The sequence below is a fragment of the Melanotaenia boesemani genome, chromosome 20 (genome assembly GCF_017639745.1).
Source record: "Melanotaenia boesemani isolate fMelBoe1 chromosome 20, fMelBoe1.pri, whole genome shotgun sequence".
Lineage (NCBI taxonomy): Eukaryota > Metazoa > Chordata > Actinopteri > Atheriniformes > Melanotaeniidae > Melanotaenia > Melanotaenia boesemani.
The window spans coordinates 23,385,298-23,410,200 of record NC_055701.1 but is presented as its reverse complement, the minus strand read 5'-3'; the positions used below and the strand labels follow the sequence as shown (position 1 = coordinate 23,410,200).

The window sequence follows — 24,903 nt, the reverse complement described above, 5'->3', positions numbered from 1 at the left end:
AATCGGGCCAACAATGCCCACAGAACCCTGAAAACATGTCAATCAGGGCTGGATAATTAGTGCTGGGACAGGGAGAGTGGGGTAGGGGGTGCGTGGGGGGACTGATGGGGACAAAGTGATAGGAGTTATATCAGCAGAGAGGAGGGGATGCAGAGGAAGAGAAGGGCATGAATGCATTCATCTAAACCATGATGGGGAGGAATCACTGAGCAGAAACATTTACTTGTATTTTTAAATGTTATTAAGATGTTAACGTGTCATCTTCAGACTATCAGATTTTGTTTCATTCATTTTTACTTTCTGGATCAATTAATAGAAGCTAATAGCGTTTATATATAACTTTACTATGAATACCGTAAACGCATCCTTGGTTTCTGTGGAAACTGTATCAGAGGAATCTAACCTGTTGCATGGTCTGGCATGTATGGCTGGAAGCTAGTCTGAGTTCTGTTAAGTCCTCGTGGGTCCTGAGTGCTGGGGACAACTGCAACAAACAAACAACGAGAGGAAAAGAAAACCAGATTTGTGGTTGTATGACTTCTTTAGTCCTCCTTCATTTTTAGTGACCCTATAATTGTTCTCTTCATTTTACTCTATACAGAGGAATAGAAAAATCAAAGTGTTTATACCAAAAGGATTTTCAAAGCAAAACCTGCATAGAGCAAGGATTTTATTTATTTATTTATTTTGCATTATAAATTGTATTGAATGTTTTGTATAAACAAGTAAATTAAAAATAATTTGGTTTAAAATGTGCTAATTTGCATAGATTTCCAGAACATGTAGCAGAACACTGGTTAAACCCATATTTCTAATTTCTAAGAAACTGAGGAAACAACCTTCAGATCATTATGATATATGTACATTTTTAACTGGAAACCACCAATTTGAACTAACATATAAAAATTCCCCACCTATACATAACATGACAGTTATTACTGTGAAGCACTTTAATTGGCCATAGGCCTTTAAATATGCTTTATAAATAAAGCTGACATTGATATATACGGTTGTAAACCTACCCCGATACTTTTTAATTACAACTTTTCTTATATCACTAGAGAAAATAGTGGGATGACAATTTTTTGAGGGGGTTTGGTATTTGGGGGGAATTATAATACCCCCCACCCTTTTCAGTGGATCTGTGTGATTCTGGCCTCCTGATAAGGCCACAGTGACATCCACAAACCGTTCCTTTTCATAAGAAACAATATTCACAATTAAATGAGTTTGTTTGAGTTGCAGGAAAACTGCTGTGGAGGGATGTGATATTACAAAAACTGTAATAAACGGTGGTTTTCCATGTTTCTACCCTGTGCAGCACAATATGTTGTATTATTGTTGTGCTAAAGCTGTGGGTTTTAAATGGCTTTATATAGAGGTGCACAAGCTGGCAAAGAAAGTGTCTGGTCCAGATGAAAACTTCAAAAGCTAAATTTTAGTTCCAGCCAACCCTGCCAAGATGTACAATTCGAACATTTTCTTCCCTTTAAAGGTAAAGCACAAGATTTGTTTACTCATAATGTGTCATGAAGCCATGAAAGCACGTAGCAGCTTATTATGTGCACTTCTGCACAACAGCATAAAGAATAAAAAGCCAACAACCGGAGGAAAATTTCACATTTCAGATTTTATTATGCATGTGCTCACCCTGTGGACTGTAACAGGACTGTGTGTTGCAGCGTTCCATCCTGGAGGGTCTGGGGTGGGCGTTACATTGGCGCACAGGGTACAGGTTCCTATCCTGGTCTGAGCAGATCACCTGGCGCTCTCGTGAACCAGAGTTACAGCTCCTGGAGCACTGCAAAGAGAGTACAATTCACAGATGCAGCTCAAAAATACTGTTGCATTGTGCCACCATAACTGCACCAATGTGCCCCAGTCTGCTCGCATGTGTGCATCCCACTCACCAGTCCCCACTCTCCCACATGCCAGCGGATCTGTTTGGCGCACGCAGGCATCTGGCACGGCTGGACGGAGGCCGGACGTAGCAAAGTGCTGCACGATGATTCGTTCAGCATCATACCACCTGATCCAACACATGTCACTTCTCTGGTCTGTTCACCAGAACCACAGGTTACCGAGCACTGCAAACACACAGATTAACACATGTTTTAATTATCAGTGTTGTAGTCCAGGGTAGAATTTCTGCAGTAATTTACTGCAAAACATGTTTTTAGTCTTTCTGCTCTGTGATCACCTGAGTCCTCACAGATTACTCACCCCGCTCCATCCAGACACACGGTACTCTGCACATTTGTGCATGTTGCAGGTCTGTAGAGAAAGAGGAGCCTCAACATAGGCAGCACAAATGGCATCTTCCACCACACGGGGACCAGAGGCATCATGAGAGATGCACTGCACGCTGCGCACCTGAGAGCCTCCACCACAGGTAACAGAGCAGGCGTTCCACTCCCCAGTTTTCCAGCTGAGAGACGCACCAAGACAGGGAAAGAAAAAGGAAACAGTCAGTCTCTTCACAACATCAGCTGTTGTTACTGAAAAACTACATAGAGGTTAGTTAATAAAACACTATCAATGGAAGGGGTTTCATTACAAAAAAAAGAAAAAAATCTGTCCCTGATGTCTAGTTTTCTGTGGACTTTCCTGCCATTTAAATTTGAATGACCAACAACTGATACGGGATTAGATTGCAGCTGGAAGTATTTGACAAAACATACTCAGTTAATGATAAATTAAATAGATAAAAGCATTTAACCTTTTAAAACATGAGGACCCTCTTTTATTTTGTTCTGCTTGACTTTATCATAGCTGGCCTTTACAGAGATCATGTTCACATATGATCCAACTATGATCTGATAAGCTGCAGCTGCATCATTTCAAGGGGATACTTATTTTCATTAAGAAAGTGGTTGTTTTTTTAGGCAAGTCTGAAACTTTTATCATTTATTCTATGTGCCATCTATATTTATACAACTTACTACATCTCTCAAGTGTTTCTTTTAGTATAGCCTAAAAATAACTATGTGGTTGCAGAGATATCCTCATTTAATTATGGGTATGCAATTATACACTTGGCTGAAAAGGTTAAAGTGATTTTTTTATTCATAAAAATGCTTATTTTTATTTCCTAGAATTCAGATTTTCAACCCCAAATGTTTTGTTTTGTTTGAGCAACAGCAAGAAAACCTGATGATAATCATTTTATATTAACACAAAAAGAAAAACCAGAACTTAAATTAGGTCCATAAAACATGGACATTTTTAATCAATAAATTACCTTAATTTGCAAACTGATACTAAAAAAAATAATTTTTAATTCCTTCAGTGTTTAAATCTCAGATTCTTTTACCAGCTGTTTCAGTAACAAATAAATTCTTTAAAGATGATTTTGAAATGAGGCCCTTCAAATGCAATGCACACTTAGAAAGTGCAGTGTTTTTTTTTTCTTTTTCTTTTTGTTTTTTCTTTTTTTTTATCATTTTTTCCCATGCAAATCAAAAGCAACTAAACTACATCAACAGGTGGATGAAAAAGGTTTTCTAGTTCTAGAGACTACAGTCAGAATTGCAGCCTTTAGTAGATTCCAAGTAAAAATCAGGAAGTGTTTTTCAACTTCATGGAGAGCTTGACAAGACATTTCTAACTAGAAGCACTATTACTACTAGCAAGCTCTGATTTCATCTGCCAAATCTCTGCATCTCAAATCTCTGAGTCTGATTCTGGACTTCTGTGCAGTATTTGTTGAAATGTTGGGATAATGATGTTGTGTTTAGCAACACCAGAGCTTCATAAACATCTCAGGTTTCTGAGCAGCAGCAGCATAAAAGAAAAGGAGCAGGAAATGCCAGAGTCGCTAACTGAAGCTACAGCTTTTTACTACAGTGTTACTGCTGCGGTGTCCCGTTCAAACAATCGGAATCCCCAGCACGACAACCTTTAACCTACAAACAACTCACAACATAATGTTAATAGACAGGGACAGAAAGTTTTACAGTTTCTGAAGCAATCAGGCAGCAGCCCAGCTCAGGGATCAGGTACAGATGCCATAAACTGTGGGCTTAAAGAGGCAGGAGACTTAAAGTTACAACTGTGTTTTCCTGAAGCGAGTTATTAAACAAATCCAGTAGAAATGAAGACCATTAAATGGTTAAAAGAAGATCTCTGAGCTGGACAGTTACCCCACACCTTCATTCTCATCCAACATGGGGGAACAGGCTGTTACTCTAAACACAAACACACCTAACAGGGGAGAGATTGTGACTTCAATCCATATTTGTTACAATTCTGAATCCTTTTTGGACATTTTAGCTCCTGTATTGTTAAATTTTCTAGATGTCCCTATGAAATTAAGATTGGAAATCATCTAAGATGATTACTAAAAGAGTGAAGTCCTTGGAATAGACTGAGTTCAATCTCCCCCTGTGTTTGCAGTCAACTAAACTTTACTACGACCACAGACCCAGGGTTACCTGAACACATGAGCTGTGGGTTTCTCTGAGGATCTCCACAACTGTGGCGGATACAGGTGCGCCATCCTTTTAGACATTCATAACACACCAATCATGGTCAGAAAAGCTGCTGTAAGGGTTGTTTTGTATGATCTATGCATTTAGAATGGAACAATTTACCCTGGATTATGCTAAATAGGTGTAATGATTCCAAAAAGTAGTCAATTTGCACATGATATGTATAAAGTGTGAGCATTATTTACCTGCGGATTTGTGGGCATGGATGGGGGTTGCATGTACGGTTGGATGATGGCCTTGGCAGAGAAGCACAAAGATAGTCAGGATAGGCTTCGTTATCAATGGTGCAGAAGACCAACCGGGACTGGTAGCCTGGTGAAGAGACAAAGAGCTGAGTTGTCACTTTTAGTCTCCTGCTTCTGATGCAGGATGCTGAAAAAATTATACACATGGGTTTGCAGCCTGACCTGATCCACATTCTTTGCTGCAAGCAGACCATGATCCATAGCTCCAGTAGTAGCCCTCCCTGGAGCGTCCGTTTGGAAGGTAATATTCATACTCCACTCCCTGGTTAGGCTCTTGACTGATCAGCTGAGAGGATGGAAACAATGGCTCAGTCAGCCATGAGAAGCCTGCTGGTTTTGATGCATTTATAGCACCATCTTATAGCCAACATTGTCTGTTTTGCCATTAAATTGAAGTTAAATTTAATTTCCACAACCATAGTAACCATATATTTGGGAATTGCGCAGATGTTCCGGGTATGTAGAGGTTTGCTATTTGAACACAAATGACCTGATCCAGGTGTGAGCTTACCTCCACAACAAGAGGTTCAGTGGTGGGACCGCGGCCAATGATGGTTTCAGGGGTGCCATCACCCTCTGCACCTCGCTGGTAATACAGCATGGTGCCACCAATTGGTGTCGCCCTGGAAAACTCAATTACCCAGTGGCCATTGAGGTAGTACTCCCCTCGTAGATTCTTGATAGCTGACCATGGATAGACGTTTCAACACAGAATTGTGTACAACAGTGAATGTGAACAACTAATTCTGGTTTCCTACTTATTTGTATCCCACAGTCAAACCCAAACTCACCAAGATAGTTGCGTGTAGGCACTGTCTCTCTGATGCTGACGGTTGTAGCTCCAACAGGGATGATGAACATCTGGTTGTAGCCTGAGAGGAAAGCAAAGTATAAACAGAAGTGAAAGAATTTGGCACAGATTCAGAAGAAGAAGTTGCTTTTATTTACACAATAGGCATAGAGACTGAATGACAATAGGTTCATGCACCCCTGTGACCCTATACAGGATAGAGGGAGCATGAAAAATGAATGAATGAAGCTTGTTAGGAAGCTGTGGTCAAAGCTCACCAACCGCCATGCTATGATGCAGCTGGAGCGGATCGAGCTAACAGAATCAGACTGCAAGTACTGGGGTTTTAACTCCCTAATCAAGCAATTCAGTAATTCAGAGAATAAGGTACTCTGGTACAAGAATGTCATAATAAATAAATAAATAAATAAATAAATAAATAAATAAATAAAAAAAATGTATTTGTATTTCATGTATTTGATAAATTGCTTATTTCCTATTTTTTTATTTATTAACATACATATATTTAGTAAATTATTCATTAAATTTACATATTCAAATGTATTTCTGCATTTATTTGTTTCTGTATTTCTTTACTGCATGGTAATAAGGTGGGTATTTCTGTTTAGTCAAGTTCTTAAAAACTGGTTACCTTAAAAGAAAAGAAGATGAATTACAGAGCAATGGTGGCTCTGAAGTTATTTCTGTTTACTCGGTAATAATAATACTGTCTGTTTAGAAGTGAACTATTGAGTCTACATTATTTTGAGAGTGGTGAGATGATGAAATTTCTTGGTTAGGAAAGAGAAAATGTAGAGTTACAATGCCATTGTGTTGCCTGCTATGTTATAGATGTTATTTTTGTACTTTGAGCAAGTGTCTTTGATGTTTGTGTTGTTGTGTACTTGTTAGGTATTTTAATGAATGGATGTATTGACTTGATGATTTTGTAGAGACCCCAGGAAGAGTGGCTGATGTGAACTAACAGTAGCTAATGGGGATCTAATAAATAAACAATTAAAACAAAAAAAAATTATGACATGATCAGTATGTAACCTGCATTTCACCTAGTAGCTGCTGGTATAGGCTCCAGCACCTGGGTATAGAAAATGGATGGATGGATGGATGGATGGATGGATGGATGGATGGAATGAATACTGTTTATTCTTCAGCCTTCCTGGTACAGGCACTTGCAGGTTGGTGTGGTCCTGTGGTGTGATGCTGGTAACATATGATCTGTGTCCAGTATCAGCATCTTACCAGTTGGCAGGTCGCGTACTGTGAAGCTGTTCTTGACCAGATAGCAGGACTGGCCGTTTCCCCCACACTGCAGGCAGGGATCCTCTTGCTGAGGAGACTCCAGCATATTGTCACAGCCCAGGCGCTGACAGGGTGAATGAAGGAAAATATTTCATAAATATATCTTTCTGGCTAATCTGCCATCAAATATTGATTTAGTCTTATACAGCAGGTTGGTGGAATGATTTTTGTTTTAAACTTGCATGAAGAACCTCACATAGTTGATATAACTTTAAAAGAATGCATATGTTTAAATTATTAAGAGCTTCAAAGTTCAAACTGATGGAAAACCTGATTTTAAAATGTCTGCAGGAATACATATGCAAAACATTTGTGTATGAACAAATCAAATCTGTGAAAGCTCTCATCCCAACAGACAGAAGGGAATAAAGAAGGGAATATTTAAAATGGGTGAGGGCAGCAATGAGGGGCTGACAAACCCCATAAGACATGAGGTCCTAAAACTCTAAAAGGAAAAAAAATCTTTGGGACTATTGCTGTGTCCTACAATGATTAGATGAAAATAAAAAGAATCTAAAGAAACTAGAGTGGCAGACCATAAGACCCAGATCTGCAGAAATTACAGCAGGTCTTTGTTGTGCTCAATTAATATTTAGTTTGTTTTGTTTTGTTTTGTTTTTTTTCTCCCTTAAATCCCAAGAAGGATGCCAAGTACAAACATCTAACTTGACTTTCATACGAGAAATTGTTGAGATGCACCACCTGTCAGGGAGCTTTGCTCATCATTTTGATTGGCTGTTAAAAGAAAAATGGTACATCTATTAAAGTGAAGATTGGGAAAAATTTATTTAAGGCAAACTAATAGAAATAATTAAAACATTGCATGCTTATAATAATATCTACAACTTAGACTAGGTTTAGGAAATTATTTTTAAAAAGAAACTGTGGATGTTGTTGATGTGATAAGGTGCTTTATACTCAGTGTAATCTGTGTACGTTTTTATACATATGGTTCAAAACGCTATTTGCATAAACACTCTTCTAACTTCAACTCATCTGTTGGTGCTAGAGTTCTCAAGACACAGACTTGAAGATGTAGAGGAAACGGTGAAAACACCATGGGTGCTTCTGGTTAAACATGAGAAGATCAGCCTCCAGCAGGGGATGGAAGAAAGATGTGAAGACAGAGGTGAAACACACATGGTCTTTCATGAGGAAAAGCTTGGAAGGCTGCAGCTATAATTAAATGAGAAAAGACTGACGACAGAAGAAGTGTTTGACATTGCTGCAAAGTGAAAGTAATCTTTGATCCTGCTGCTTCGCTCCTGTGGCTGAGTCCTCTCTGATTAAAGCAGTGATGCTGTGAGCCATGAGTTCAGCATAGACATGAACCTGAGAGATTATCCTGCTGTGGCTTTAATTAACAAAAAAACATAATGGATGTGAATAGTAACTATGTCACTCAGCACCTCATATTGACTATTTAGCCACTTGGGATGCCTATTGCAGTTGTAATGCTGCATATGCATAGTCATAAAAAGCAGCTACATGAAACTATGTGACATTAACAGAGACTCACCTGACAGTCTGTGCATGTTAGAACCAAAGAAGTATAAATCTTTTTTTAAAGAGATGAATTTGAACTTACAGCACTCCTGTGTATGGAGAGTTTAGCACTTACTGTGCAAGGCTAAAATGCCCCTCTGGCTTGAGCCATTAATCACAGGGTTATAATGAGTCATAAACCTCTTCTCGTCATGCGATGCAGAGATTCCTCATTTTATCCCCCAAAATGGTGCGCTCATCAGACAAAAATGTATTGACATGCTGTAGCTTAAAAACATCAGAATGTATAGGAGTAGGTGTATTTCCACTTATTATGAAGCAGATTTGATTTATCAGCTGTTTTCTTCATCTTTCAGGTTTTTCTGTGCATATGTGTTTGTTCTTCCCCTCATAAAAGTACCTTGCAGACTCCTTCCACACAAATATCCCTCCGTCCTGGGTGGCAGGGAGTACCATCGACCACAGCGCTGCGGTGACGGTAGTAAAAGTTTTCACCTCTTGGCATGCAGTTCAGCTCGCATGGGTTCTCAGCTGTCAGAGAGATTAGTTTTACTTTACAACTTGTTATAACTGGAAAAAATTCCACCAAAAGTTCATTTTATCATTGATGATTTATAGTAAAAGATCAGGTTATATGTAAAAGTGGATTGGGCCCACACAGTTTGTGTTAACTATTTAAATATCATGTGAGGTAAAAAATAAACTGTAAGCCCAAAACACCCATTCCTGTCCACTTCTAACCTCCATAATATGGGAGCCACTTATAACGTTTCCCTTGGAAGTCAGTCCCATCAAACTGGGAACACTGCTCTTCCCGGAAATCCCTGGACCCTTCTGGACAGTCCTTGAGATAAAGCAAAGAAGTCTAAGGTTAACAAAGTAGAAATAGCTGATTTAATAACATGTCATTTGTTTCAGATGTGTTTGTCCACCTGGATGTTGCAGGAGCGGTAAGACTTGGCTGGTCCCACACAGTTGTGTCCGCCATCTGTCCTGTGTGTATAACGAGATCAACACAAATCAATCAAAACTCACCCACAATCACCTTCTATTACAACCACAAAGTTAGATTTTAGTAACCTTCTACTACATGAAATGAAACCATATGAAAGACCTCATTTACTCTGTTTTTACACTGATTTTCTCCCTTTCATCTGATTTTCATCGAAATCTGGTTAATGAGGGAGCTCTGTCATTTATCAACACGCATGTACTCAAACAAATTAATTTATTTTAATTGGCTATGTTCCTCATGGCTTTAAGTTAACTCTCTTGATTTTTAATGTTTTATTCAATTACAAACCCATCTTACCTTTTTTCATTAAAATTCAATAAAGACCTTCTAATTTATTTGCTGAAAAATTGCTTGTATAAAGAGTCTGAATTTATAGGTCATGATAATACTGAAACTGCATTTAATAAAATGACATAGCCTCTTTATGGCCTCCGTAAACAGTCCTATTAGATCTTATTGGTGCTGTTGACACCACTTACTACATCTTATTACAAAGATATGAACACATCATCAGGCTCAAGGGTGCTCTTTAGATTGCCTTAAGAAATGTTTGTGTGATGGATTCCAGTTTAACCTTGTTGATCATGTGTCCTCTACACATACCAGAGATTTTAATGGTGTCCCACAGGGTTCTGGACATGGACAAATGCTGTTTTCCCTGCATGTCACCAGGAAACATGATATACATTTTCATTTCATTGCTATGACGACACCCAGCTGTACTTATCAATGAAACCCAGAATGACTATAAATGTATAGTTACTCTTAATGGCATTTCCTTAGCTTCTATTTCTACTGTGAGGAATCCTGGAGTACTTCTTGACCAGGATTTGTCTCTCAGATTAAACAGGCTTCTAGAGCTTCCTTCTTTTATCTGCATAACTTCACATAAATCAGGAGCATCTTGACCCAAAATAATGCTGAAAACCAGGCCAAACTTTAGTCACATGTAGGCTGGACTATTGCGATGTCATCCAGACTGGGTGTGTCTGGGGCTGGTCCAGCTGAGCCCTAAGTTCTGACAAGTAAAATCAAATAACTTTCCAGTTTGGGCCTTTTTAAATTTCCTTCCTTTAAAGTTTGGAATGGCATTTAAAATCTTCAACAGCCTTTTTGCTGTACTGACTCTGTGTATACACTAATTGTGTGCACACACATGAATAAAAATGAACAAGAAAATCAGCAAAAATATGGGACTGAATTACAACATCAGCTGTGTTTTTACAAGCTGACCAACTATGTGCTTTCTAACTTATCTGCAACTGTAAAGTCACAACTTGTATTCTTATTACAAGTCTACTTTTTCATCTTTGCTAACTCCAGTTTCGGTAAGACTTTCTCTTCCCTACCGTGGAGCAAAAACAGTTAATAAGTAGGTGCAGTGAACTTATGCAAATACAGCTCAGTCTGCCTGTGAGTGCAGAAATAACAAGTTTTAACTCTAATATTAAGCTGCATTCCTCTTTAATCTGAACTTATAAACACCCCTCTGCACAGCAGAAGCCACCACATCAAAACTGAACATGAATTTTGCACAAACATCCCAGCATAAGTCAGTAAACTGTGAGAGGGCAGGTCGTTTTGCCACCCTCCATTCCAACCATGCCGATACCCCATGATTAAGTCACCTCCAAACGTACCTGTCTTCAAGCCTAATAGCAAGACATGCTTCTGTCAGCACGCTTGAGCTGAAACTACATGGTGTTGAAACAGCAAAGCATGACAGCCTTTCACTTAAGAATGCAAAATCAAACATTGCAGATCAGGTGGGACTTTTGCTTCAGAAATACAGAGAGCAAATTCAGCTATTTATGCCAGCTTACTGACTGCACAAAATAATAATTTAACTTAATTTAATTTAATAATAATTTCATGCTTAAATGACTATGTTGTGAAATGGGAGTTCCTGTAAAGTACACAATGATTCAGCATGTCAAATTGTGGTGTGCTGTGACTCAGTAAAACCAGGTAGGAAAGATGAGACTTATATTATTCAACTGGGGAGCAGCAAGCAGAGCCGTTTCATGTTATTCATCACTGGGCTGACTACGTGCTACACACTCACAAACAGTGTCTCTGACTCACTGGCTAACTGCATGGACACGTTGAAAACCAGCAGCAAAAAAAACTTGAACTACTTAGATGATGCTACACTCTGTCAACCATTCATGACTATGAAAGATGAAGCTGATGACGAGCTGATGACTTTTATTCATTTTTATTTCAAGATTTAGATCAGGTTATAATGACAAATCAGGGCTGCTGTAATCACTGAAAGAAGATAAAGATGTGTGGAAGTCCTGTACTGGTGCAGTTTTAAGGTTCTTGAATCGTACTCCAGTATTTCTATCAGATCTCCTGTACTTTTATGAGTACTTTTACTTTTATGACATTATTTGCCTGGCATCAGATTCACATACTTAAAAACTAATATTAAGTTTTCAAAACCATCCATCTCTCCATCAACCCATCCAACCATTCCCTATACTTTACTTTTTTAACCTCTCTGATTTGGGACCCTTCACTTAACATCAGAGCCAAATGTCTGAGATTTACCATTATTTCCAGCACAGGAATATTCTTCCTGTGAAACTTGTCAGATGGTTTTTATATAACCCCGTGAGCCTGAGGCTGTTTCTTTACAATGTTAACTCATAAAGAGTCAGATTCTGTCAGTAACACCTTCACAAGCGTAAAACTGAACCTGACAAACTTATTGATCACATAACCTCAGAAGTGTTTTGGCATACAAGAATGAGATCTAACAAATACTCTTTTCGTAAAGGGTCAAGGACTTTCACACTTCTCCTGTACCTTGCAGTTTTGTTTGCACGGCATTAAAGGGGGAAACCTGAAACACCTCTGAGCTGTTAGCACTGTACTGGGTCAGTATGAACGGGCAAAAGCGAGCCATTGTACAACAATGTCCTGTAATCTGCGTGTGAAATGGCTAATGAGTCAATGCTAATGATATCATTGACCTCTTTTCAAAATGATCAACTCCAGTGATATATCAGAGGATTAAGTGGCAGTGTAAAGTTTTACATGTTAAAAATTGACATATTAAGCTTTTATTTTTATGCTTTCTTTCTCATGAACTCAGACTTATCCTGTAATAATCTGCAGAAGCCGCTAACTAACGATGCTAGCCACTGGGTCAAAGTACTGAACTGAAAAACACAAGTTGTTAAAGTTATCTGTAAAAGTTCATGAAGAAGATTTCTGTGAAATTTGAGGATTTTGAAAGCAGGATTTTTCTTGTTATGGAGCATATTTCCAGTAAATCTAGCACTGATTTTGCCTAAAAGATCTGAGCACTTCTCTAAGCTGATGAAAAACTCACCACTTCACATTATATAAAAACAGATCACTGTATGTGTTACATGAGGCAACATGCCAGCTGGATTCCAGCAATTACAGCTGTAAACACATTTATAGTGATAGCTGCCAATAAAAACTATGCATGACTTAAAACTCACTGTGTTTATTCAAATACAAGAGAAGCAACCTAGGCAACATAAAAGTGGACATATATATTTTTTTTAAAAAAGAAGCCAAATACAGACACAGTAGAGGCAAATGAGAAACGTTTCCTGATTCAAACATAATATTTAAACCCTTTTTTGTCTGAAAAAAAAATGATAGATAGGGTTCATTACCAATTCAATGCCTTTCAGCAGCCAACACCCAACCACGGGAAATCTTTTTATGTTTAAAGGCCCCTTCCAGCAGTGTGTTTTGGATGTTAGACAAGTCCACATCCTCATGACTTCAAGGCATTATTTTACAAGATACAGGCTATGTACCTGAACCTCACAATTAGCCTAAAACACACAGAAAAAAAGGTTGACTGTGTGTATTCAAAACCTCAAAATGAGCCATGAATTTAAACTAAACTAAAAAAGAAAAACTTTATTAATCCCAGAATGGAAATTATGAACATGTATATTTACAAAGTCATACATATGTGATTCTGAGAGAGACTGGCTGTTGTTTCTTTTCCATTAAAGCAGTTTAAATGCTGGTTTGGTGCCAGTGCTTCAACTTAGAACCAGTACTTTTCTGTTTCAACCACAACAACACTGACTCCAAATCTGATACAGACTGTGCTGGTCCAGCCAAAAATAAATTGTATAAATTAGCAGCTGAGAGCAGGATTATGCAGAGCAGGAAAACTTTGTGGGTGAGTGTCTGTCTAGAGCACAGAAAAGTAACACATAATGCAAAGACTACACTGTGGATATCACTTACAACAAATCAAAAATAGTGGGTGGGGCTGCTTGATGATCACATAATAGCAATGAGCGAGTGGAAAGCAGCCAATAGGCTGGTAGAAAGGAACATCAGCAACAACTATTAGCAGCACACATTCATGTAACTGGCTGAGATGTTGCAGAATATTTGCTGCTACATTCTCACATCATCTCATCTGCTTATGTGCTGAAGATTTTACTTGCATGGTTGGGTGAAAAATCTCCACAAGAAGTTCAGAGCAAATGTTGTGAATATTTGCATAAATAGCATTTGCATCTACTTTTATAAACCTCACCAAATTGTATTAATAGAACCTACTTGAAAGAGTGTGTTTCGATTTAATTTGTTTCATTCTTCATAAATATCAATCTACTTCTGGGAATCGTAAACAACAGTTGAGATTCAAACAGTTAATTAAAAGAAATACCATAAAAATCTATAATGGATGTCTGTCTGTGGAAAACAAAACCAGTTTTTCAAATGTTCCAAAGCTGAATAAGCTCTGAAATTGACCTACCAGGACCTGATTGAAACCGGTTATGCTAGTTCTTGTGCAGTACACATGAGTTTATATGTATATTTGTTTGATTGTATAAAAATGGAAATATACAGTATATAATCAAGAAACATACCTGTGTGTGATGCAGCGTCTAGTTCTCATGGTCACACCACTTCCACAGCTCCGACTGCATTCACCATAAGGACCCCATGAATCCCAGTAATCCACACTGGGCCCCTGGATGCAATAAAAATGAATGTTTTAATGACTCTACATTGATATATATATATATATATATATATATATATATATATATATATGTTTCATGTAGTGATTTTTACAACTAAATCTAACTCCTCCATTTCCAAGGCCAAAAATAAACATTGAAACTGACCTTTTAAGCTAACAGTGCTAAGAACAACTAAATGGATTTATTTACATTTGCTTCACAGTGTCAGAAGCTTTTAATCTGTCCGCTGCACTGAGTCAACCCACATGTAGCCACAACTTGGCAAACTCCATCTCCTGAGTAAAACCACACTTTGTAAGGAAAAGTTCCAGGACAGCAACTGAGGTAAAATAGGCTGTGATCCAAATATGATGCACATTGTTATGAAAGCTGCACAACATTAGGAAAACATACAATAACTGACATTATAATTGAATATTGCAATGACGATATGACCAGTGCATGCTGATTAGTTAAAGAACAACCATCAAAACGGAACTTCCTCTAAGGGGAATGCAACCCTCTGCTTGGCCTATTTCCAGCAGAAATCTCTGAGATACTGTAATTGTCTTTGAAATACAAATATAACATGTGCTGATACTATAATAACAGTACATTTTCAAGAAATTTAATGCCTAACAGAAAGTTTGGGATATAAGAAACTTTATATCTAAATATTTAGTTTTCTGTCAAGTCAGTTTTTGACTGTTCAGCATGAGCTAAATTAATATAGACAAAAGAAAAGGAAACATAGATACAGATCAAACCTTTATTTTGTTTGGTTTGGAACTTTGGATTTTTCGGATTTTTATTTATTATTTTTTTTTGTTTGTTTCTTCTTTGTTATCTAATTCTACAGTGGATCCACTGAGAGTTTACCGTGAAGGCTGGAGCCAGGAGCAGCTGAAGGATTATCAGAGGCAGGAGCATCTTCATTGATCCCTGGAAGAGAGAAAAAAAAAAGAAATGATGTTAAGAAAAACTGAGGCAAAAAAAAAGAAAGAAACAGGCCAAAACATGAAAAGAAAGCAAAAGGACAGAAAGGGGCTGCAAGAAGTTCCTGGGCAAAACTGACTCAGCTGAGTCTGTGCACAGTGGTTCTGCTGCCCTGCAGCATTTCCTAAAACCTTTCCAAGTACATAAATCCATTTGTGCAGCAGGGCTAATCATCATTCTGGGCAATAAACAGCTTATTCTGTGGTCTGTTTTGCAGCTTAATTTAGCATGTGATGAAGAGGATGTACTTCAGTGTTTGACACAAAGTGATTTTGATGTACCGTCTTAAATTTGGAAATGTTTTGTATTTCATTTTGTATTCAGGTAAAACAGTCGGTTGGCTGGTTTTCTTACTGTCCGCTTTGATAGTAAACTATTTGCAGTCTTTAGGTTGGCAAACACATCAAGAAAAACATTCATTTGTCACCTCTGGCTTTAGAAATGGCCACTTTTATAGGAACACAAAAATCATGTAAGTAATAACAACGTAGATCTCCGACACTTTAAGCACCAGACTTCTCATTCTCTTCTTAACTCATCGCTTGATTGTTTAACTGAGCTAAAACTGTTTCCTTTGTTGGATGTGGAGAGAGTGTTTGTTTGTTTGAGGCTAAATGGAGAGTTTCCTGCCTCCTCTGAGACAGAGAAGGGGGTCGCCTGCCAAACCAGCTCTGACCTGTCAGGCGTGACCTGCCCTGGCAGATGAGAGGAAAGTTATCCTGCTGTGAACATGGGGAAAATGTCAGAGGGATGGTGAAGATACAGAGTTATCCTGTCTCACATACAAACACGCTAAAGGGCCAGTATTGAGCAACTTAATGGTGTAATCAGCCCTGGGTGGTGGTAATCTGAGACTGTTATGTCTGGATGCGCAGAGATGATCCACTTCTTACTCACTCTGATGAGCTTTTAAATGGCAGATTCAACCAAGAGCTGCAGTCAATATTTCATCAAATTAAAACAGATGTGTTGACTCATTTTCTATAATCACTTTGCTAATGTCACACATAAAATGTGAAATTGCAGTTTGACGTTATGTCTGTAAATCTTTATTCTTTCTGTCTTTTACAAACCAAAATTGTATTGTATGTACAACCATATAGAGAACACTGACTTAATTATTACAAGCTTATCAAATAAAATCTTGTTGATGCTTATTCAAAAGAGACTGATGAGTAATTGAAAGAGTCCACGTGTGTGTGATTCAGATCAGAGAGCCCTCAAGCCATTACATGCTTTTAATCAAACCAAATTAACCTTTATCCTGTTTGTCAGTCAGCAGGACAAGCAGTGTCTTGTATTGTGAAAGTAAAACACATCTGAGTCTGGAAATATTAATAAATATCAATAAAAATGAAACTTTAAACCATTTGTGACATTTCTATGATAGTTTTATTAAAAATTGGATAGATTCTTTTATTTTCTAGCCTTTAACAAGCAAGTCGTGGAAGTTTGATAAATCCTGTGACTACAAATTCATCACTGAACATGTAGATTTCCATTTGCCTAAAACTACCAGTTTACTTGATTCCTGTAAAAGAAAACTTTTATGAACCAAACTTTCATTCTGCTACTCATCTTCTTTAAGCCAAAAAGACTTGAGTCATTATAATCACTCACCCTGTTCAGAGGTTTTTAATGCGCTTCCTTGGCGTCTCCAAATCTTGGTTGCGCAGCTGCTTTTTCTGCGGACAGAGTTCAGACTTGATGCGTCTAAAAGAGAAGCGCAACGTGCTCGGATATATGAGGACTGCTGTCTGTCTGGAAACCTTTGTCCGACTCCGTCTCTCTCTCCCCTCTCTGTTTGTGTGTCTGTCCGCCCAACAGGAAACCGACAAGAAGAGGAGAAAGTCCTGTTGGTTGCACCTCCTGCGGAGCGTCATCACCGCCGTCCTTTTAACCAGCAGCCCCAATTACTGCCCTTCCCGACTGAGAAGGGGATCTTTCACGCCCACTGTGTAATTTTAGACAGTAAATATAACCGCTAGTGTGCTTTTTTTACATTTTATTTTAAGCTCCACATATCCATACAGTGGAGAAGGGTTTTGAGGGGAAAAAAAAGGAAAAAATGAACTTCAGTACTCATCATGCCTTCCCAACTGTACTTATAGAACATGTAATACCAGGCAATCATAACTGGAAGCACTGGGTCTAATGGGATGGCTGAGTAACATTTTTAGCTGTGAATTTGTCCCAAATGTTACATTTCTTTTGTACAAGAACTGTACACTTACTGGCCACTTTATAAGGTACACCTGTTCAATTGGTTGTTAACACAAATATCTAATCAGCTAATCACATGGCAGCAACTCAATGTGTTCGTCAAGTAGACATGATCAAGATGACTTTGTGAAGTTTGAAGTGAGCATCAGAGCTTTGTGATCAAACATAAAATAAAATAAAATAAAATAAAAATATCCAAGCATGGCTCTCAACTGCTGTAGTTATTCAGTAATATATGGTGAATATTCATTCAGTCACTTAATTCACATGTGGTCGTTGTACAAAAGTACGAGTACATTTTTTTTAGAGATACTGCTTTACGCTAATATTGGACCTTCTATATTTGATGCCTGATTTTCTGTTAATTTGGTATAAAATCTAAAATCAGACACTTCATATGGCTCAGAATTGTATGATCTTTTGGTGATTTCTGACTGGTGCCTCCAGGTTTCCTGTAAGTGTTGAAGGCACAACTTCTGCCTTTTTTTTTTGTTTGTTTGTTTTTTTTTGTGCCCACCACAGGAACTAAAGGCAATAACAGATCTTAAAATTAGATTTGTAAGGAATTTTTTAGCTTCAACCTCAGACAATGCTTTCAGAACAAACTGTTCCAGTGGCTTGCAGAGAGAAGCAAGAACTGGGGAGCTCCTTGAAGGACAACACACGTCTGTAGGCTCCATCACTGGTTGCATATAAGTTATAAGTTATGTTGTAATTCCTAAAGGCTCAGAACCCTGAAACTTAATGTTGGTCAATTTGTCTTTGTGATTTTATTATTATTATTATTATTGTTGATGTTGTTGTTGTTGTTGTTGTTGTTGTTGTTGTTTAAGGACTTTTTAAATTATGTTCACAAGTTTTCATGCATGATGTTGCTTGGACCACCTGTACAGTTAAGTCACAGACAGTTCCCCTCATCCTGGGGGAGTACCAACCATAAATACAAACACACTTGCCTGCATTTGGGCTGGGGAGACAACACAAAAAAGGTGGATACTGTCTATAACAGTCATAGGAGCTACATGTATAAAACAGCCCACCATTTCAGAAGCTCTCTGCATATGTAGCTTCTTTCTAACTAGCGTCTTCATTTGTAACTTAACTGTGAATCTACTGGTCCAGACAGCATTGCCATAGCCATAAAACAAAACAAAGAGAAGTTAGACCGGTTTTGTTGACCAGGCAAGAAAAGGCCCACTGAGCACAACAGGACTGTTGTGGCAGTTGCGCTGAAGAAACCCTAAACAATGATATCTGATGAAGTGAAGAGAACACAGAGAAAAGTAGATGAGGAAGAAACAGGACATGAGTAAACATCAGACTGGCTTTTTGTTGTTGTTTTGGTTGTGAGAGGTCAGAGAAAAAACAGGATGCAAAACAGATGCAGAATCTTGTTGTTTTAACTGGTTGGTAATAAACGAATTAAAACTACTGTTCTGTGTTGTTAGTTGCTTCAGTTCTGCCATCGCAGCTGTATTGAAATGTGGCTTTATAGTAACCACAAGATTAAATATTGAAAGCTAAACTTAACTCCTACACCATTGTTTACACATGGCAAAACATTTTATACTAATGCTGTACTGTAACATGCTACTCTGTACAAAAGCTAGCAGGAAACACAGAAATTTGAAAGCTGCATTAATTGTGTAACTGTATGTAATGTATTATGACATAAATTATAACGTTTTTATCATTTTTGCCTCCTAGGTGAAGCATGTTTTAGCTATCTAAGGACCACTTTCAAGCTAGCATGCCTGTTCACTGCTAGCTTGCAGTAAATTTTACTGTGATATACACATTGCCATTAGGGTGCACATGTGTACACACACTACATATTGGCCTTGTTCTTGTTAGATTGTATAACATTATCCCACCTTGGCTTCTGATTATTACTTTCTCTTTCTTTGTTCTTTTTTTCCCCCAGCCTCATCATCTAAAAAACAAAGTCATGTGGCAGTCCATGTGCAGGGCTCAACTGGAATTTTTTTCATGACATTTTCCACAAAGGCTAATGAATTTCCTCCCATGTCACAGCAAAACAGAAAAACAACAATATCAAAACCAACAAGCACCTACACTACAAGCTATTATAATGGTTGTTAGGCAATGCATCCACTAGAGAGCAGTGCAGAGTTCAGACTTCGCTTCAGAGGACCAAAGTCAGATTTAATAGCAGTATACAATAGCAAGTATGGCAACAGTGTAGAAGCTAATTAAAATGTATGTTATCAGATGGAAACCAGAAAGCGACATTAAAAAGAGACAGCCCAGTAGATGGAGCTGTCCATTATTGCAGCTTTTTCTCGCTGGTCACATGTGTGATATATGCAACACTACCGCCACAATTTTCAGAGGTATTGCTCCATTTGCTGTGTTTGGGTGTACAGTCACAAGTTCTGAAAACTGCTGAAATACACACAAAATTAACTCAGAAGACGGACATAAGGCTCCATCCATATGCTTTTGTGTTAAATGTTGAGCATGAATAAGCCTTAACTCCTATGGGTTTGGTCTCATGACCACAAGAGGTCACATAATCCAAAAAGGTAAAATCTAAATAAAAGAAATCAGATGACACAGTTCAAAGTATCAACCCTCTGCTTTTTCTTTCTTTATCAAAATAAATACAGTACAAAAAAGGGAAAAACGTAGGATGTTTTTGCTTTTTATAATGAACAAATGACCTGAGGGGTCATTTTTGAGAGGAAAACAGTCACACATTAGGAACTTCAAAATAATTTAGTCTCATCCAGTGTTATGTTATTAAATGATTATACCATTCTCATAGGTGGTGAAAAAGATTAAAACAAATAAATAAGAAAAAAGACGAAAATGTACTGTTTGTCTCTAAGGGAAATGGGCACGTTTTGGATCACATGTACCATTTCATAGTTCTTGTATCTATTAGAAGAAGTTTCCACTGCAGGAACCCAAACCAGTTGCAGCTAAAAGAACTGCTTTAATAGGGTCTTATTTAGTTTAACTCCTTTAGTATATGAGATAAAAACTGGTCTACCCCTTCTAGCTGGTTGTTACATGATAATCACTGCAAGCTTTCTATCTGTGGTGCGAATACAGCTAGAGAAAAAAAAGCCCACAAACATATGTAGTATTTCAGGCATCTACTCAGTATAACCCTCAAAAAGTCCTTAAATTCTTTGGAGGTCTGAGCCTGGTGGCTGTAACATAATATAGCTTAGAAGCAGCTCTTGTAATTAGTAACATACCAATCTGATAATATAAACATACATAGTGTTTACTCTAAGTTTTAAAAAGAGAAAGAAAGAAAAGAGCAACTTAAAATAGCACTTGGTTTATCTTAATTTATGTTCCAAGTCTCATCTGAAATGAAACTGCAGCACAATGGTTGGAAAAATTAAATGACTTAACAGTCATATCACCCTAAACATGTTAAAACTACATGTAAACAACAAAGAAAAAGTGATCATTTGTGGTGTTAAAGAGGAAACCACACAAGCAAAGCTATGTTTAAACATCTGCTCGTATGTTTCCTAAAAATAATTTCTTCCTCATATTTCACCTCTCTTTCAGTGGTGAGGTTTTTAAAACATCCGAACTGACCACCGAAAACAAACACCTCAGTCACCTAAAATTATGTTGTTATGTGATCATGTAAAAAAATCATCTTGGTTGGTATGTGTATTTGTCTTAAGTCAGATTTCGACAGTTTACATCACTTTCTCTGCTTGGAATTCCATTATGTAGGGTGTGTGAAACAGTGGAGAGCCACTGTGGTCTCATTGAGACTTTCTTCACACGTTACTAGACAAAAGACAAACAGTGTTAACACCAAATATGCCACCAAGTCACATTCGATCAACAAGGTTGTTTGTCTGCTCACAGTGTGAGATCGTGTTATGTAGGTTACATTTAGCCAGACTGACTGAAACACTGGTCTGAGTATCAAATTCTAAAAACACTTTAAACAGCCCTTTTCAGGTCACCGAACGTTACTGAAAGCTCGGGAAGTCAAAGTGAGCCACAGATGAGGCGTTCAACTCAGTCTGATGTTTGTCATTACAACACCTCTATTCAATGAAGTATTACAAGGACACTGAATTACCCTCCTGAAGTCCGGCTTACAGAAAAAATAATTAATCTGTTTTTAGCCACTTAAAAGTGTAACCTTTGCATTTAAAGCACTCGATTGTGTCTATCAGTTTTTTATTTTTCTTGAAATTTTTCTCTTATTTATGTTAAGCACATTGAATTGCATTTGTGTACAAAAATAAATAAACTTGCTTTACTTTGTTTTGGCTTAATACTACTTAATACTACTAATGTTTTCTCCACATTGCACAATCAGCCTAGTCTCAATAGAAAATATGTACATTTGCTCACATGTTTCAGATGTAATGTTTCAACAAAGTAGTAAATATTGTGGGATGGTACAGTTTTTCATTATCTGTTGTTTTCTACGAGGAAGCATTTAGGTATGCTTGATGTCAGATTGTCACCAGGAAGTTATTAGTTACAGTTTTTAAATCTCAGACAAGGCTTTTTTGTGTAGTGTTTCCATCTTTAAAGTACTCCAGCTTCCTCCCACAGTCCACAAGCATGCATGTTGCTTGTCTCTGTGATGAACTGGTGACCTACCCAGGGTGTAGTCCACCTTTTACCCAATAGTAACTAAAAAATCTTCCAATCCCAAGGTGACCCTGAAATAGATAGAGCAGACATAGAAATGCATAGGTGGACTGCATATCTGGCAACAGTGAGTATGCTCCTCATCTCGTCATAAAGCTAGATGCTACATTAGCTACTTCTAGTGTCACACACAAGCAGTCAATCTGCTTTATGGGTAATGTAGGACTTTCAAAAGAGAGAAAAAAATACAGTTTAGTAAGCTAACATGATGCTAATGATGTTGTCAATTTGAAATGCTGTGTATGCTTTTAAAGAGCCCATATTAAGTGTATCAACAGGTTCATGGTTACACTGATGGTCTAATAAAATAGTTTACACCACTAAGTGTTAAAAAAAAAAAAAATCTGTTTTTTGTTCTATATGATCACACCAGCACTTGCCACCCTCTGCCTAACACTCCTGATTACTTCCTGTGTCTTTAAGGCCGCATCCCAAAAGCCCAGCTCTGGTTGGTCAGCTGATGGGTCATTGCAGCTGCTTTGTTTGACTCATATCAAGCTACTAGCCAGGCATTATGTAAATAGTTTTCATGGTGATGTAATTAAGAAACTGGAAAATCCTGGACTAAAAACAAAGTGTTTCAGGACGCTCAAGAGAACAGCTCCATCTGGTGTGAACTTTGGGTTTTTAGCTTTCTATGACGTTTACATTAACAAAGAGCTATATAACCAATGAAGGAATTAATAAAACAAAGAAAGAATATGTGACCTCTTTAATAGGTTTTTATGGGGTTTGCAGATACCACTGAGTTGGACATTATGCAAAAATCATTCAGCTTGAACAGTTATGTTTTACAGACCTACAGGATGTATGCAGAACAACAGCAGTAATGTATCATAGTAAATAAAGAATATACATTAAACCGAATTTGCTTGGCTTTTTGTGCTTTTGCTTTCCTCTTGTGAAAGGAGGCACCTTTAAGAATAAAATACCACAACACTGGAAGGGATATAGGAAGGAGGTAGGAAGGGAAGGGATAGGAAGGGATAATTAGGCATTTTTAGCACTCAACATTGCGAAGACCAAAAATAGATGACCACCCACTTAAAGATGAAAATGAAGGCTCGAATTCAATAAAATACAGGGTTCTGCACCTCATCTTTCAGGAATGTTGTCTTAATTACAGAAGCCTAATGAGCACAATGCCTTATGCATAATCATCTCCCACTTTTCAAACAGAATCCACATTTTCCACATCCACATTTCCAGAGACCTTCTGTTTGATTCCTACTTATTAAGTCTAGCCATGGCTTTAAAATGAGCCCTAAGCCACAGGATTTAAGTTACATTCAAATTACTAAGCTTTACATCCATTCTTCAACTCAGTTGGGGAAAAAAAACTATATGTTAAAGAAAACAGCTGTGCCAAGGTTAGCCCACCACCCACCCAGTCCTAAAAAAATCTTCTGCAGCATGTAGTTTTTCTATCCACTTTGTGGATTCTTGTTTTTTCTTAATGAAATTCTGCTTTCAGCACGCCCAGATCTCATCCACGGACAGTCTTGTTTTGATTGTGCTTGTTGGCCCTCAGAGCTGCCTGCTGAGCTTCTGCGCCTGCCGCTCCTTTGCGTTGAAGGCATACTTTGTGTCTTGTAGCTGTTCTATAATCTCCTTGGCCTCCTTCATCTCCACACTGAGCTGGTTGTACTTCTCCACCAGCTCCTGGTTTTCTCGTCGGAGTTCCACCACCAACTGGCTCAGCTCCTCGCTCTGCTTTCCGCATTGCAGTTTCAACTGCTCCATCTCAGAGAGCGTCTCCTCCATACGCTTCACCAGGTTCTCCAGCTTTTCCTTCGACATCTTGAGTTTTTTTGCCTTAAGCAGCTTTTTTTTAAAAATTTTTTATTATTATTATTAATCCTTTTTGTGAAAGTTTTATTTGATTCTCAGTGCTAGTTGCCGGTCTGGAATGTTATGGGAAGCCTTATCGACACTTTGCTGAGCAGATGTCCCTCCCTGAGCAGTAATCTCCTTAGCAGACTTATCTCTGGAAACCTCAAACGCACACAGGTGTTACACAAGGCACCAGCCTCTTCTGTCTATAAATCCACTCCATGCAGAGGATGAAGTTGATTGACAGATCACCTTGGTTCACTCTGTAGCCACCAAACAAGCTTAAAGGCCTACAAAGACATGTGACAACTACCCGAAAGTCCCTTTCCACTCAGTGTTTTGACCAGCGTTACTCCTTTCGTGTATTAAGCTTCCACTATAGGTTCAGAGCTCAGAGTTTGGCCTTGTTCACATGTCCATGTGTGGAAAATAGAAGGCCTCCGCAGCTTAGCTGAAATGTGAACTAAAGACATTACCTGTTGTAACTGTCCACCTAATGTGGAAGCCTGTCCTGCTCCTGTTGTCAGTTTACACAGGAATTATGTCAAAGCTTAAAGTCTACATGTGTAGCAGAGTTTGAATAGTTTGAGATTCAATTAGCCATGATTAACATAATTAATCAGAATTTAATTGCCCATTCACAAATTATTACTCAAAGCCTTACAAAAACAAGAAGAGGAACAAAAAGAAGATTCTACAAATGTATCACCCCTTTGGAAAAAGATAACCTGATATAAGAAGGAATCTCTTCTGTGAAAAAACCTGAACACTTTTAAGTGCATCTTATTCTCAACAGGTGTCTGGAACTGATGCAAGGCGAGCATTATGGAATTAA

At 38.0% G+C, this 24,903-nt stretch overlaps 1 protein-coding gene across 4 annotated transcripts in view; it reads right to left on the bottom strand.

Annotated features, from left to right (window-relative positions):
- paplna (papilin a, proteoglycan-like sulfated glycoprotein) overlaps nucleotides 1-19,524 on the bottom strand; it is a 30,035-nt gene extending 10,511 nt beyond the window's left edge. Inside the window, exons 1-16 of one of the 4 annotated variants that reach the window (XM_041971792.1) lie at nucleotides 19,461-19,524; nucleotides 15,228-15,290; nucleotides 14,253-14,356; nucleotides 9,284-9,344; nucleotides 9,093-9,195; nucleotides 8,752-8,882; nucleotides 6,786-6,909; nucleotides 5,527-5,607; nucleotides 5,247-5,419; nucleotides 4,898-5,021; nucleotides 4,676-4,802; nucleotides 4,434-4,499; nucleotides 2,224-2,428; nucleotides 1,911-2,087; nucleotides 1,651-1,801; nucleotides 404-484 (exon numbers count right to left, since the gene is read on the bottom strand). In XM_041971792.1, coding sequence (XP_041827726.1) covers nucleotides 404-484; nucleotides 1,651-1,801; nucleotides 1,911-2,087; nucleotides 2,224-2,428; nucleotides 4,434-4,499; nucleotides 4,676-4,802; nucleotides 4,898-5,021; nucleotides 5,247-5,419; nucleotides 5,527-5,607; nucleotides 6,786-6,909; nucleotides 8,752-8,882; nucleotides 9,093-9,195; nucleotides 9,284-9,344; nucleotides 14,253-14,356; nucleotides 15,228-15,284 — 1,765 coding nt within the window. In that variant the 5' untranslated portion in view covers nucleotides 15,285-15,290; nucleotides 19,461-19,524. Of the gene's footprint in view, nucleotides 1-403; nucleotides 485-1,650; nucleotides 1,802-1,910; nucleotides 2,088-2,223; nucleotides 2,429-4,433; nucleotides 4,500-4,675; nucleotides 4,803-4,897; nucleotides 5,022-5,246; nucleotides 5,420-5,526; nucleotides 5,608-6,785; nucleotides 6,910-8,751; nucleotides 8,883-9,092; nucleotides 9,196-9,283; nucleotides 9,345-14,252; nucleotides 14,357-15,227; nucleotides 15,291-16,964; nucleotides 17,154-19,460 lie in introns of those variants that run through there. The other 3 variants (XM_041971791.1, XM_041971794.1, XM_041971793.1) reach the window with 3 other exon arrangements.
- Nucleotides 19,525-24,903: the final 5,379 nt, after the last annotated feature.